The 16,877-nt window shown below is 36.6% G+C and overlaps 1 protein-coding gene across 3 annotated transcripts in view; it reads right to left on the reverse strand.

Annotated features, from left to right (window-relative positions):
- Positions 1 to 16,877, reverse strand: part of EFR3B (EFR3 homolog B) — a 150,044-nt gene that overhangs the window by 54,560 nt on the left and 78,607 nt on the right. For all 3 annotated transcript variants that reach the window (XM_074209962.1, XM_074209963.1, XM_074209961.1), the window contains 3 exons: positions 9,207 to 9,283; positions 7,484 to 7,611; positions 675 to 825 (listed from right to left, as the gene is read on the reverse strand). In XM_074209962.1, coding sequence (XP_074066063.1) covers positions 675 to 825; positions 7,484 to 7,590 — 258 coding nt within the window. In that variant the 5' untranslated portion in view covers positions 7,591 to 7,611; positions 9,207 to 9,283. The remainder of the gene's footprint in view (positions 1 to 674; positions 826 to 7,483; positions 7,612 to 9,206; positions 9,284 to 16,877) is intronic.

Here is a 16,877-nt window from a genome sequence, read left to right on the forward strand (position 1 = left end):
AGTAGAAATTTGAATGCTTGTTCCCTTCTTCTCTCATCACATTTTGTTGAGATGAATATATAATTTGGTAATTATAGAAGTTGAGTAAGAGAATCTTAGCAAACCTGATCTAGCCCTAACCTTTCCCCACCTTACCACCCATTTTAAAGATGAGTAAACAGAGAAAAGTGGAGTGACTTGTTCAGTTCTTTAAAGGCAGAGCCTGAAATAGGATCTCTTTTTCTTAATCCCCATACTATCTTAATTTCTTATGTTTCAAGATACATGTGCACAAACTGTCTGATAGACATTCATTTAGTAAACTTCAGAAAGGATGGGCCAGGTAGTATTTTTTCCATGTTACAGATAAGGAGAATCATGATGTCCTTTAAGTTCCAACAAACATTCCACCTTTTACAGGAAGCCTTTCCCAAAAATATAAAATATATTTGTTTATATGCTCTCTCTCCAGTAAGATTGTAAGCTCCTTGAGGGCAGAGATTATCTTGCTTCTTTTTTTGTAAATCCCAGCACAAAGTCATGTCTGGCACATAGTAGGCATTTAATAAAGGTTGATTGATTGATTTAGGGCCAGAAAATGGAGAATTGAACTCCTTACCTTTCATACAGGTTGGGACATCCAAATAGGTCCTTTCCCTCCCTCCCAACTTCTCACCTTCTACAGTTCTGCTTACCGAATTTGTGCCTAGGATCTGAAGATTGGGCTTCTCAGACTCCAAAAGCTTAGCCACCATCTTGAGGAAGCTTTCCACAAAGAGGTTGATGCTTTGACAATGGCAGGCCATAAGTAGTTGGTCCAGAGCCTCCATTGCAATGCACACATAGCTGGGGAAAAGAAGTATGGATATTATTTCAGTTTAGTCTTGTTCAAAGACCCAATAGACTTTGTACTGGTCTTAGAGACCTGAAACTTCTAATAGGCTCAGATACAATTTGATAAGGATAGATAGGGGACAGTAGTCAAAAACACTAACCCTGTATGTTTTCCAAGATTACCTAGTACCTTAAGACCTCAAAGAATTTGAAAAATCATGGTTTTTCAGAATTATAAGCAACCTCAAGCAACTATATGAACCAACTCATTCCAGAAAGAATTCCCCAATCTTTTATTTCAACCAGCCTCTGCTTGGAGACCTCCAAAACGGGGGAATCTGCCACCTTGAGGGCATCAATTCTACTTTTGGATAACTTTTCTTGTTGGGAAACTTTACCTAATTTCCAATATAAAGCCTTAATTAACCACTGTAGCTAATCAGAACAAATTAATTCATTCTCCACATGACATATCTTCCTAAATCTTTTCTTCTCCAAGTTAAACACCCTCCCCTTTTCCTTCAGTTATCATATGATATGCACTCAAACCTCATTTGGGGTTTTCTTGGCAAAGACACTGGAGTGGTTTGCCATTCTCTTTTCTAACTCACTTTACACATGAGGAAATTGAGGCAAACAAGGTTAAGTGACTTGCTCAGTGTCACAAAGCTAGTATTTAAAATCAAATTTGAACTCAGGTCTTTTTGATTCTAAGTTCAGCACTATAATGTATCATCTAACTAGGTTAGGCAACAGCCATCTATAAGATCAAGTGAGTCCTACTCTTCTTCTGGAGAACTAGAGTAAAAGGCACCCTCAAAGAGATCATGGGAAAAGGAGATTGGAAAATTAAATATCAAAACCTGGCGACCAATCTGTGTGTCCTTTGGGTATGCTTATGATGTTAAGAAAAATCAAGGAAAGCTCCCAGCACACTGGGGAGACTTCCTTATATTTGACTTCTGGAAGGATATGAACAAGAGTCATACAAAATGGGCAGACAAGGAAGGGTTGTACTCTGCTTCTCTGCATTACTGAGGGGAACATTTGCATTGCTTTGATTATGGAGGCATTTGTGTAAATGCTAAGATTCACAGAACAATCATAGCACTTCTATGCTTAAATTTAAAGGAATGAATGAAACATCCAAGTACTAGTTGGTTCTTCATCTCACAGCCACAGCTCTCAGCTTAGAGGGTTGGTCTATAGTATAAGAGTGCTTAATAAATGTTTGTTGAGTGATTAATTATTGACCACCAGTACTCAGTTGTAACCCTATGTTTCCATGCTGAGGTTCAGTAGAAAACTCATCTTTCTTACCATTTCCCTAAGCAAAAACTCAAGATCAAGGTTTGGTAGGCAGGCAGAGAAAGTTTGATCAAAGCTAGCCTAACCAGTCCTGCTCCTGGGGTTGAATCCTCCAGAGTGTTAACCTGTCTGCCTCAGTTTCCTCATCCATAAAATGAGGAGGATAAGATCATCATTGCTCCAGAGTTAGTGTGAAAAATAAAACAAAATAATATTTGTAAATCACTTCACAAGCTTTACCATTTATCATTATTATTATTCTCCTGTGGATCAGGATCTTCATATTTCACATTCCTTGAATTCTGAGAAAAGGAATGGGTCAAAGGAATCTTGGTGACATATCAAAGCAGTTATTAACCTTTTTTGTGTATTCTTGATTCTTTGGGAGTCTGGTGAAAATCCTTCTCAGAAAAGCATTTTTAAATACATGGAATTATCAGACAAAATTAGAAGGAAAGCAGGAATATTGGGGGGGGGGGAGAAGGATTACAGCAAGTTTCTCTGATAAAAATATCATTTTTCAAACAAATAGGGAACTGAGCCAATTGTATAAAAGTAAGAATCATTCTTTAGATGATAAATGGTCAAATGATATGAGCAGGCAGTTTTCAGAAGAAGAAATCAATGCCATAAGTAGTCACATTAAAAATGCTCTAAATCACTAATAATTAGAAAACTGCTCATTAAAACTGCTCTGAGAAACCTCCTCACACTCATTATTGGAGGGGATGTGGAAAAAGAATTGGTAGAAATATGAACTGGTCTAACTGTTCTGGAGAATTTGGAACAATGTCAAAAGGGCTATAAAACTGTTCATATAGCTTTGATCCAGCAATATTCCTACTAGGTATGTACACTAAAGAGATATTTTAAAAAAGACATATGACTCATTATTTACAAAAATATTTATAGCAGCTCTCTTTGTGATAGCAAAGAACTGGAAACTGAGGAGATTCATATCATTTGGGGAATGGCTAAACAAGTTGTGGCATATGATTGTAATGGAATATTATTGAGCTATAAGAAATGATGAGCAGGATGATTTCAGAAAAATCTGGGACTTAAATGAATTGATGCAAAGTGAAGTGAGCAGAATATTGTCCAAAAATAACAACAATCCTGAAATGAAAATCAACATGAAAGACTTAGCTACTCAGATTGATAGAATGATCCAAGACAATTCCAAAAGATTCATGAAGAAGAATACTATCCATATGTTTATAGACTCCTGGTAATACACACTTGAGTAGGAGAAAATCCCTATAATACAACAACATATTCAAAGCAGTATTTTTTTGAATAATATTTTACTTTTTTCTTGTAAAATCCTTCAAATATTTAAAAAAACATTTTAAGTTCCAAATTCTCTTTTTTTCTTTCCTCCCCCTCAAAACAAGATAAGAAATTTAATGTATGTTGTGCATATATAATCATGCAAACATATTTACATATTAGTCATGTTGTAAAAGAAGACCCAGGGGCAGCTAGGGTACAGTGGATAGAGCATTGGCCCTGAAGTCAGGAGTACCTGGGTTCAAATCTGGTCTCAGACACTTAATAATTGCCTAGCTGGGTGGCCTTGGGTAAGCCACTTAACCCCATTTGCCTTCCAAAAGGTGAAAAAAAACCATAAAAAAGAAGACTCAGATCAAAAAACCCACAAAAAAATAAAGTGAAAAATATTCTTCAATCTGCATTCATATTCCAATAATTCTTTCTCTGGAGAAAGTCCTTTGGAATTGTCTTAGATCATTGATTTGCTGAGAACAGTTAAGTCATTCACAGCTGATCATCTTACAGTATTGCTGTTACTGGTTCTGCTCACTTCACTTTGTTCATGTAAATCTTTTCAGGTTTTCCTGAAATCATTCTGATTATCATTTCTTATAATATGATAATATTCTATTACAATCACATACTACAACTTGTTCAACCATTCCCAATAGGAGAACATTCCCTCAATTCTTTGCCACCACAGAAAAAGCAGCAAATGGAGATTGGATAAACACATTAAGGTACATGAATATAATGAAATATTACTGTACAATAAGAAATGACAAATATAATGAACACAAAGAATCTTGGAAGAACTTACACGAACTGAAACCAAGTAAAATAAGCAGAGCCAAGCAAACAATATACACAATGTCTAAAATAATGCAAATAGAAATCACAATACCATAATAATGAAAAGTAAATGTTACAAAATTACAGAGACTAATAATAGCCTCCAAAAAGAGACATTAAGAGAAGAATCTCATCCCATTCTTTTGCAGAGGCAGGAAGTTCACAAATGTGGCACATGTTAATATTTTCAGATTTTTTTTATATGCTGATCAGTTTTTTCCTCCAAAAGTATTAGCTGTTACACAGGAAGGCTCTCTGGGAAGGAAAAGAGTAAAGGAATACTAGAAGAAAATTTATCCCTGAGTACAAGGTACTCAACAGTTATGATTCAAACAATGTGTAGAAGATTCAGCATATTAAATACTAAAAACTACAAATATTACTTTTATTAATACAAAAATTAGTAAATTTTAGTAAATTATGCTAGCTTTAGTATACCAGTATCATACTAAATGATGCTATCACTGTTGTTTCTTGGCCTGTGGCTATTAGATTAGGTGAATAGGGTCTTACAGAATAATATGAAAGATACAGAAGATTCTAATTCTGGTTGCTTTGTATTTCTTCCCATGTAATATCTCTTCCTTCCCCTCCAACCCCTTTTCCTCTCCCTAATTTATTATGGGCTGCCTAGTGTATATTTGTCCTTCACTATACATTGTACTTTCCACATAGAATGTAGAAACAGGTACCCCCCACTGCTGGAACCCAGGAGTGACAAAAGGAGGCAGCAAGAGTAGGCTAGAAAGAGGTAGCTTAGCAGAAAGTCCTAAAGTCTCCACCCATCCAATCAGCTACTGAACATCTCATCATCACTACCAAAGGCATTACTAGGAAAAGGAGTGAACCTTGACTTTTGATCCATTTTTCTTCAAGCTGTCCTTGAACTTTGAGTAAGAAAGCAAAAGGAAGAACAGAGAAGAGACCCAGAAAGAGGGCCAAATACTCAGAACTCAAATTCTTGGTGGAAAATGGAAGGACTTCAAATACTTGGTCATTTGAAAGGCAATTTTGAGACCTTTTTCTTTTTTTTTTCACAAGTTATTTCTGCAAATAACAACAATTTCATTACAATAGAGAGCTTCTCCCATGGAAATTTCCTTTATCAGTGCAAGTTAACAACCACTCTTCAATATAATGGCAGAGGGTTATGCCTAGGGTCAACTGTTAAGCTTGTGTCAGAATTCTGTCTCTAAAACAAGTTCTCTATCTATTATTTCTTGGCTGCCACCACAAATATTTGCTATTTCCCCCTCCACCCCAAGAACCAACCCCAATCACATTGCTCTTAGTATAGGAAATGGCTTTGAATTGAGAGAAATAATTATTAGTAGACAGTGATTTAAAAAGATCCAGAGTTTCTCCCTTTCCTAAAGTCCTTAATTCAAAAGTTCAGCCTCCCGAAGAACATTACTGATAATGAGATTGGATGAAACTTCTTAACAGCATTGCTTAGACTCTACCCAATTTGGGAAGTCATTGTGTTCTACTTAGGTTTGGTGGGGATAAATTCTTAAAATAGATTGCCCAAGACTGAGGGAGGTCTGGATATAGGGATAGTCTATCTCTGGCAAGATGGCACAGTTGATTGCCTTCCTTGGGAACATCTCTCTTTAGAGGGCATATAAGTATATAATGCTTTTGATATTTAAGAGTGCCACTGGCCCTTTAATGAAAAATACTGACATTATTAATAAAATGATTAAATTATCTAAAAATTATGTCTCTTGAACTTTTTAAAAATCACAGATGGCCTCTGATTGAGATAAGGAATTTCATAAGCAATAATTTTAAAAAAGGAAGGCATTGGTTCAAAATTCCCTAGACTTTGGTTTTAATTTTTTTTTAAGAGATCTGGGCCATTTGAATCATCCCCCAGAGTCCTTATAAATTTCAAGAAGGCAAGGAAAATTATTGTTAATTAAATGTTGAATGTGTATACAAGCTAGCATGCTGTTGCTCTTCTTTATGTATTCTAAGTATGCTTTACAACACATTAGGGCCCCTCATATAATCAATACATATCTACATTTATGCCCATTTTATTAGACTGGGAGTATAAATGTACTCTTTTAAATGATAATTGGGGTTTATAGTTGCTGTATCTTTGCATTTATGTTGGTTGTATTCATGATTTATTTGATGCAGAAGTCTTAGTCATGAATGCAACCTCCAATTATAATAATATTCCCATGGAGAAACAGGGTTTGATTTATGTTTTACTTTCTAGGAACCCGCAGTGCAATAAGATGGGAACTATTTGTGCAAGTATAAGAATATAAGGCAGGAAAAAAGAGAGAGACAGTGAGATAGGCATCAAGCTCTGAGGGCAGGTGTAGGGTCAAACACTCAGAGAGGGACAAGGAAAGAATGAGCAGAATAGAAAAAAAAGACTGATTTCCACTTTAGAAACTAGAATCTTCTGCTCCTATTCATGAAATGACCTGCTTAATTAGAGAGGGGGACATTCTCTAAGAACTGTCACTCCAAGGGTACCTAGCAAAGACTATATATTTAACCCTAACTCCTTTGACCAGGCTACTTATTCCATTGAAATCTTATGTCTGTCTGTAGAGATATTGTCCCACTGGACAATTTTGCACTTGCCATTGCTGTCCCTTCTTGTACCCAATTCTCAATTTTATCAACCTTATCAAACTAGCTCAGCTTCAATCTTATTTCCTAGAATATTCCCAATTTTCTCCACTCATTGGCAATATTGAGTGGGATATATACAGTTACTCCTTTAATGTGCAGACTTTTAAAAAAGACTCCTGTCATAGAAGCAATCAACATATTTTTAAAATTAAGTATTATTTCTTCAATTTAAGATCACCTTTGACTGTGCTTCTTGCTAAGATCTAAAAGGTGAGCTGACTAAACTTCTGAGACTATCTGTTAGCTAAGATGGGACAGATTTGATGGGAACAACAGCAAATCTGAGTCTTGCTCTCAGTGGGTTACATACATAGGATGGGGAGGAAAGCTAAATGATATAAATCACCAGGAAGTTAACTTCTCTTTACACTCAAGATCTGATGATAGAAACAAACCTAAACCAGTGTTTGATTTAAGAGATAGCTAACAAGCTACCTGAATCCCAGGTCAAGCTCTGTTGGTATCACTTCAATAAATAATTGATAAGTATCTGATAATTCTCCTAAAGTGTTCTTATAATGTGGCTCTAACCATAAACTATTAAGAAATCAGTGTCCCACATCCTCAGACTACTTACCCATATCGATGGCGGCCCACATCACGGATAAGCCTTTCAGAAAGGTAGGCACCAATCCGGTCCAGCTTCTCTGGAGCTGAGAGAGCATAGAAAGTCAACTTCTCCATGTTGGTTTTCACAAGGCCATCCTATAAAGACACAGACAAGTATCTAATCATATCAGTCATTCCTATACCTTTGAGTGTTCTTGAATCAAAATATAAATAATAATGACCTAGATTCATTGAACACACCACTGTGTGATAGGATTTAAATATGACAAAACATCTTACCACTAGCAATGAGCTACAAAGTCTGGACTGGGTTGAAGCAGTATAAGTATAAAGAGAATGTCATAATTCTTGGAATCAAGGATGTGAGATGCATAACAATGAGACTACTTTAGAGGCTCTAACCCTCCTTTTCCCCAAAACAGAAAGTTTTCTTTTGTTTCTGATCATTTACATATCTATTTACCTATCTATCTATTCTATCTATCTTTCTATCTCTATCCAGCCAGCCACCCATCTATCTTTATGACCAAAACTACAGGTCTAGAAGTAGATGAATGATGTATTATGAAAGGTAACAAATACAATAGAGGACAATTTTAAAGCAAAAGTAGGTAGGATTTATCTCCTATTCATACCTCCTCCCCCCCCTCCCCAACATGCTGGATTTAGTTCCTTTGCCTGTCCTACAACCTTTGGTTTCTTTTTATCAATCAGGAATCCTCTTGTTTGAATGGTAGGTTTTTAAACACAATGATTAACTTGGGAAGACTGTTCAAATCCTACCTCTAACATTTATGAAGTCTGTGATTAGGGACAATTCACTTAAGATAATATATGATATATTTAAATGCTTATTATTTAACAGGCACCAAGATAACAGAATGTTTTGGAGTTTCAGTTTGCTCATCATGATACTATAAAGCATTATCCAGATGTCATTCATTCATTATTTTTATTGGTGCTCTAATCTTATTACTATATAATTAGTAAGCAGGCGATTTTCCTCCTCCCAACCAAAGGAAAATCAAAGTATATAGAAAGGGTTCTCACTACTCAAAAAATCAGAATAAGTCAATGTGATAAATGCTACCTCCAAAGTTCACAAAAAATAATACTATTCCTTACAGGCCAGTAATTTATTGTCTGGCTGGAAATACATTATCATAATAGAGGGCTCTAAGAAAACATGAAAAAAATAGAGGTCTCACCAAATAGTCTTCCCAGGCTCAGGCTTGCTCTAGTATTTCAAAAGGATAGGGTTGCCATAATACCAACATCTGACAGAATGCCAGATATGAGCATTATAGGAAAGCTAGTAACATGTGATAGAGGGGGATAATGGGTGGAAGTTGGGAGATTTTGCTTTAATAAAGAGAAAAAAATTTTTTTTAAAATACAGCAATGAGGTCTGTCTAAATGTTCTACCTGTCACTGAGGGCCTTAATCAGAGCTATATTACAACTTTTCAGAGACATTGTAGAAGTGGATTCATGTAGGGTGATAGACTAGATGACTTACAGAATCATAGAAGTTTTAGACTTTGAAGAGATGTAAGTGGCTACTTAGCCCAATCCATACCTGAATGGAATTCTCACTGTAATAAGCTGACAAGAGGTCACATACATCCTTTGGTTCAAAACCTCTAAGGAGGGGGAATCACACATGAATTCTGAGATCCCTTCTAACTTTGAGATTCAATGGGTCTAAGATAGGAAGGTAGGACAACCTACCTCTGGATCCTCAGGGAAGATGTTGTCAACCAATCTCTTGTACCTGGGGCGAAGGGCACCACAACAGCCACACACACCTGGAATGAGAACAAAAGAGCCTTTGAGAAATGCTTCCCGGGCACCCTAAGGGCTGGGTGTTCAGACAACAGAGAAATGCATGACTAGATGATGGAGGTGCAAGTAAAAATTAAAATTGATGTTAGTTCTACCCTTCTCATAGCTTACCCTTGCCCAAATACTTCCAGAATTTTGCACAATGCCAAGCTATTTCTTATTCTTACATTCCCCTCCCCTTTGAACAAGACAAGGAACAAAGCTCTGCACCAGGGAAAGATGAACAGAAGAGAACAAGGCTTTCAAGGCAAACTAGGACCCTAAGTAGAGTTCTGTTGGGGCTTGGCTCTTACAAGTAGGATCTTTCACAAGCAATTTAAAAATAATCCCAAAATACAGGAGCAAAACATGTCCCAATTCTGGGAGAGGATTCTAAGACAAACTATTCCACCCTCTCAGTATTCAAATGGATCTGTGGTCTTAGTGAATTTAGATGTTCCCCCACTAGGAAGAAGACAGTAATCCATCTATGTCTACATGAATCCTGTCTATATCTTCCAGTAATTTCACCTCAGTAAGTCCAACCAATGTTCTGGAGACTTTCCTCACTTTCTTATTTATTTGTTTTCTTGCTTGTTTATTTGTTTATTTATTTTTACTGATATTTATTTTTCTAATTACATATCACAAAGGTTTTTCAACATTCATCCACACGCATATTTCCAAGTTACATAATTTTCTTCCACCCTCCCTCCCCAGCCCCCTCCCCTCAGCAGAGTACATGTAAATTTCTCTTTAACATGTTTACATATTAAGTCATTATTTGTATGAGGAATCAGAACTAAGGGAAAAGCAAATCATGGAATAAGAAGGAAAAATATAAGGGAAAATTTTTAAAAGTGAACATAGTGCTTATTCAGATTCTGTAGTTTTTTTTTATTTTGGTTTTTTTTTTTGTTTGTTTTTCTTTAGGTTTTTGCTAGGCAATGGGGTTAAGTGGCTTGCCCAAGGCCACACAGCTAGGTAATTATTAAGTGTCTGAAACTGGAATTGAACCCAGGTACTCCTGACTCCAGGGCCTTGTTTTGTTTTCTTAATCCGGATATGGATGGTGTTGTCCATAACAGGTCTCCCTGGGTTGTCCTAGCTCTCTAAACTACTGAGAGGAGCTGCATACATCCAAGCTGAATAACTCACAATATTGTTGTTAACGTGTACAATGTTTTCTTGGTGCTGTTCCCTTTGCTCAGCATCAGTTCCTGTAATTCTTTCTATGCTTCTATAGAGTCTGGCCATTCACGATCTCTTATAGAACAATAGTACTCTAAAATATTCATATACCATTACTTGTTCAGTTATTTTTCAAATGATGGGCATTCCCTCAATTTCTAATTCTTTGTCACTACAAAAAAGAACTGCTATGAATATTTTGGAGCATGTGGGACTCTTCCCATTTTTTATGATTTCTTCTGGATATAGGTCTAGTATTGATATTTATAGGATCAGTTTTACTGCTTTTTGGGTACAGTTCCATATTGCTCTCCAGAATGGCTAGATTAGTTCACAACTCCACCAGTACCTTACTTTCTTTTGACACTGGTCCATCCACACAGAAAAAACTGAGTGGAAGAAGAAAAATAAAACTCTACAAAATGTTTACTCCTCTTTGGGAATAAGCATTTGGATTGTAAGGCTGCTGACCCACCTATTTGCTCTATTAAGAAATTGATTCCCAGTTTCTTCATATTCTTTTCACGTTTGCTTTAATTTTTCTTCTTCCTCCAACAGTTTCCCCTTCCAAAAAGCTACATTTTGTTAGAACATTTTCATTAAGACAATTATTTTGTAAACATTTGTTGAGTTCTCACTAAAATTGTTGGTAAGAAAGGAAAACTTAGGTTTATCTTTTGATTGATTAGAAAGCAACATTAACTTTTTGTTTTGAATTTTTAGAAAAGAGGGAATATTAAATCTAAAATCTTAATGAACACTGATTTTGCTGGATTCAGGTCTGAGTTTCTTTCTTGCCCAGAAGAGCCCCATTGATTATCCTTTCCTAAGGACATAAACCCTAACCTCCATGACATCTCCAACAATCCACAATCTCACCTTGTTGAACCCCCAAACAAAACACATCCTCCACCCCAACAACTCCCAGTTCCTATAGAAACCATACCACACTGACTCCTATATCCAATACCCCATAAAAAGACTTGCTCTCTCCATTACCCACTGCGGGAGTCTGCTTGGACTCAGACTATCCTTCAATAAACACTTGGCATTCATTTCCATTTATAGTGCCATCTTGCTTTTGATCTCTCATTTTGTGCAACCACCTCTACTTCTACCCCTCTTTCAAATCCTCTTCAGGCTTGCTTTTGGTCCCTTCCTATCTTTCTTCTTTGTAAAGTGGTGGGTGCCAAGGGTGAACGTATCAAGTCCATGTCCCTTTCTCTTTTTTTGATCTTGAAATGCCTTGGCCTATTCTACAATCCTCAGTTTTCTAAAGAATTTCATTATCTTACTGTACCCTAAGACTTGGCCCAGAGGGATCTTTGTTATTTTTTTTTACTTGTCTGACTGCTGATGAGAAGGAAAGGGTTTGGAAAGTAGCACAGGATCATGCAGACAACATCTTGCAATATACACTGCTACTTTCCCCATCCTCTGATTATCAAAATACTTGAGTTGATTATTCTGTCTACAACTCTGCAAATGGTCTGGTTATCCATCCCCTTCGATTCTCAGCCTTCGCATTTCTAACTTCTGGCAGCTTCTAACTCTGATTTTACTACTGAATACTACAGTGGTTAACCAATGCATGGCTCCCAGCCCTGCCCTCTACCCATAGCTCCCATCTACCAAAGGAACTGGATCCAGTTGCTATAGACTACCCAGTAACCATAGCATATTAGTAGACACTGGAACCAAACTTCTGTAGTCTGGGCCTAAGGTAGAATGACCTCCTTTACCCCTGAGGTCAAAGGAATCCTTGTTAATAATCTTTTGACCTTTCAGACTTCACCCCATTTTTTGTATTATTATTATTATTATTATTATTACTGCTATTATTGTAATAAATCAATTTTCACAATAAATACCAATGCATAAATTTTTAAAAATTACTTTGTAAATTATGACAAAACTATACTAATAGCCACTAAAGCTTGAAAATGTGTTATTGGTGAAATTTTTACTATTTGAAAAAAACAAAGAATCTTAGACTTGGAAATGATCTCAAGTTTACCTCTTACCCTATATGGGGACCATTTTTATGATATCCCTGATACATAGACTTAACATGAAAAGCTACCTCAATGGCCATCATGCCCAACTCCCTTATTTTATAGAGGAGAAAATGAGACCCAGATAATTTAAGTGACTTGCCTGAGGCCACACATAAGTCACTGATTAAAGATTAATTTGGGTTAAAAAGCTCTTTTAAAATTCAACGGGATGATTAAATTTTAGTATCCATTCACCCATTAATATTAATTACTTTTATATAATAATAATCATAATAATAAATAGCTAGCATTTATATAGCATCTATTATGTATCATGTCTTGTGATCAATGCTTTACAAATATTATGGTAATTGATCCTCACAACAATCCAGAAAGGTAGGTGCTATTATTACCTTCATTTTATAATTGAAGAGATTGAGGAAAAGAAATTAAGTGACATGCCCAAGGTCATACAGCTAGGAAATGTCTAGGGTCAAAATTGATCTCTGGTCTTCCTAATTCTATGGGGGAGATGATGCCTTGACAAGGACATGAATTGGATTTGAGTGAGTGGGACTGAGCTAAGTCACCAGCTTCACTTTCTCCTCCGTAGCCAAATGGGTCCAGTGGCCAGATCTGAATCAGGATGACTGGAGATGGTCCTAAATGTGATGCAGTCATGGTTAAGTGACTTGCCCAAGGTCACACAGTTAGTAAGAGTCAAATGTCTGAGGTTGTATTTGAACTCAGGTCCTCTTGACTTCAGGGCCAGTGCTTATCACAGCACCACCTATCTGATAGTACAGAGGAATGTCATTCTGTGATAATGATAATACAATCAATACCTAAGGTGAAGAATAATTGAGACCCAAGTTTGGGTTGAAAGGTAGGTTTACTGAGTTCACGTTCTACTTATATGTGTGAAATTTTTGAAAAATCACTTCCCCTCGATAAAGAGTCAGTTAAGATACTGGTTAGTTTTAAATCTATGATCCTATTTTTCAAGTCTCAAAATAAATCACACTCATAAGTAAAGGAATAAGGTGATTTTAATCCAATTACCAAGGTCATAACTTGCTACCCTGGGGAATGTTCCACCAGGAGACTTACAATAAAGATTTTTATAATTTTAGGAGAAAAGGGGGAAGGAGTCACATTAGGTAGTGAGATGTGGTCTCAATAATCTGGGCAAGGAAATAATTTCATTTGGTCATTTTACTCTTCATGATGTAATGTCATAAATTCTGATGAGGGAAGCAAGGACATCAGAAGTCATTTGGCAGCTGACTTGACTCAAGCTGACTTTACTTACAGCTGGTCAAAGGGTGGAGACTTAGCTCAACATAACTGAGAGGAAATGCCTCCAAGAGTGGAATGCAAGCTCATTACTAGAATTCTGAGATTCCTAGAACTGTTCAAAGGGAGAAGCAAGTAATATGTAATATTAAATTTGCTATTAACAGTTTTTCTGTCATTATATTAACAGTATTCTGTAACTATCATCATAGCTGTTGGAAAAGAAAGGCAGCCCAAGTAGAATGGGGGATTTTATTTTATTTAATTTTAATATAAGTATTTTATTTGTTTTTTCCAACTACCAACAATAGTAGTTTTTATCAATCTTTTTTTTGCAAGGTTTTGAATTTTATAATTTTTTCTTCCTCTCTTCCTTTTCTCCCCCTGACAGAAAGCAATCTGATAAAGACTTTACATTTGTAATCATGTTAAACACAGATAGATATTGAACATGTTATGAGAAAAGAATTAAAACATTAGAGAGAACAAAATGACATAATACAGAAGACAACTTTTAAAAATTGAAGAAAGTAAACTTTGGTCTTTGTTTAAACCCCACAGATCTTTTTCCCTGCTCACAGGTGCTATTTTCCATCATTAAGTTCCTTAAAATTGTCTTTGATTATTGTACTGCTAAAATAACAAATCCATCACAGTTGATCATCACCCCATGTTATTTTTAGTCCGTATAGTGTTTTTGGGGTTCTGCTCATCTCATTCAGCATTAATTCATGCAAATCTTTCTAGGCTTTTCTGAAATCCTGTCCCTCATGATTTCTTATAGAACAATAGTGTTCCATCATACACATATACCACAATTTGTTCAGTCATTTTCTAATTGATGGACATCCCTCCTTTTCCAGTTCTTTGCCACTACAAACAGAGCTGCTATGAATATTTCTGTACAAGTAGGATACCTTTTTTCATAATCTCTTCAGGATACAGACCCAGTAGTGGTATTGCTGGATCAAAGGGTATGCACATTGCCCTTTGGGCACAGTTCTAAATTGCTCTCCAGAAAGGTTGGATCAGTTCACAACTCCACCAACAATGCATTAGTGTCCCAGTTTTCCCATATCCTGTCCATTACTGATCATTTTCCTTTCCAATCATATTGACCAATCTGAGAGGTGTGAGGTGGTACCTCAGAGATGTTTTAATTTGTATTTCTCTAATCAATAATGATTTAGAGCAATTTTTCATATGGCTATAGATAGTTTTGATTTCTTTGTCTGAGAATTGTCTTTGTATATTCTTTGACCATTTATCAATTAAGGAATTACTAGAATGGGGGATTTTAGACAACTAGAAGGCACTGGTTACCTGTGATGCACAGAAGAAGAAGAGCTAATTCCAGAAAGGGAGACACTATCTCTCAAATAATTATGGCAATTTCATCCTGAGCCCTAAGGAATTATCTTATATGATATTATTTTCAACATTCATATCAGAGAATATCAAGGCCCGAGCTAAAATATCAGGACAGTTTGGAAATCTACAAACTTTAGTTTCTCCCAGTACTATCCCTTTCCCCAACATAGCCTCTGTTATTTCATCTTATCATTCCCTATCCTTTAAGCTGGGAGGAGAAAGAAAAGCTAAAAGGAAAAAGAAAGGAAAAAAAAAAGACTTCTGCCTCCTTCTCCCACTGCCTGCCTTATTCTTGTCATTTTAGCTTTCACTGATTTCCTTATTCTCAGGGATAGAGACTGACATGACCGTCCTCCTGGGGGCTGAGTTTACTCTGTTATTTTGTTTTGGTTGATCTCTCCTGCGAATGTGGAGGGTTTGCTTTCGATGTCTCAATAGCCCCTGTGAGCTGTTCTATATTGTTAATCCCTGGTGAGTGCCAAGGGGGTCTGCATTCTATTGCTGTATGTTGTTTTGCTTCATCTTCCCACCAGACCTTCAGCAGGAGTTGTGTCTTATCCTTTTGTATCTTTCACTTCACTGAGCACAGCCCTGAGCATCAGAGGGATTCATTCATCTTTTCAGTTCACTTATGGCTAAGTGAATATTCCCTTAGTAACCAGTCATTCAATAAAAACTGATCAAGGACAGGTTTCCCTCTTGGGGATTGACATAGGCTTGTGGTTGAGACAAATGAATGGGCCTGAGCAAAGATCCTTCCCCAGAAGAGAGGCGTGGAATTCAAACTGGGATCCAAGTGAAAGCACAAGTCAAAATTGTGTCAGAAACTAGAGACAGCAAAAGTCCAATGGTTAAATGGAAGTGGGAGTGGCAGCTAGTCAAGTCAGGATACCTCCTGATCTCCATGTTTGTTCACTTCTCTATCAAGGGTTGTCACCAACCAAGGTTATCAAGGATGTCTGAAGCACATTTTCTTCTCTCCTCTTATTGAATTGGTGGTTGTGTTATCATGGAAGTGATGATGATGTTTGTGCTTTGTTCTCTAAGAAGACCATGACATCAGGAAGGTGATGCCATGACAAGCAGAGGAACTGAATTTGAGTGTGGGGGTGCTGTGCTAAGTACCACCCTTACCTTCTCCTCCAGAGTCATCTGGGTCCAGTGACCAGATATGAATCAGGATGACTTGAGATAGGTTAATTGATTTGCCCAAGAGCATACAGCTACTAAAGTGTCTGAGGCCAAATTTGAATTCAGATCCTCCTGATTTTAGGGCTGGTACTCTAACAACTGTGCCATCTAGGTCTCCTATCGCTGAGTCAGTGGTTATGCTGTCATGGAGGTATATATAGCATATTGTCAGTGGATAGAGAACTGCTCTTGGGGTTATTAAGAAGACCTGGGTTTAATTTTTTGTGGCCTCGGGCAAGTTATTTTACCTCTCAGTGTTTCTAGGCAACTTTCATAGGGATTTTCAAACCCATTTTTGGTATCATGGACCCCTTCAGCTAGCTAGTGAAACATATGGATCCTTTCTTAATATGTTTTTAAATATGTGGGGAAACCAATTATGTTGAAATAAAGATGTAAATTTTTTCCCATCCTAAGTTCATGGTCGGAGCATTCCATGTTAAGAATCTCTGTTTTAAGACTATAAGTTTTGATAAGGAAGAGATATACATTAGTAAAGAAATTTCCTAACTGGGCACTCCCTCCACAAGTG

This window comes from Macrotis lagotis, chromosome 1 (assembly GCF_037893015.1).
Source record: "Macrotis lagotis isolate mMagLag1 chromosome 1, bilby.v1.9.chrom.fasta, whole genome shotgun sequence".
Classification (NCBI taxonomy): domain Eukaryota; kingdom Metazoa; phylum Chordata; class Mammalia; order Peramelemorphia; family Peramelidae; genus Macrotis; species Macrotis lagotis.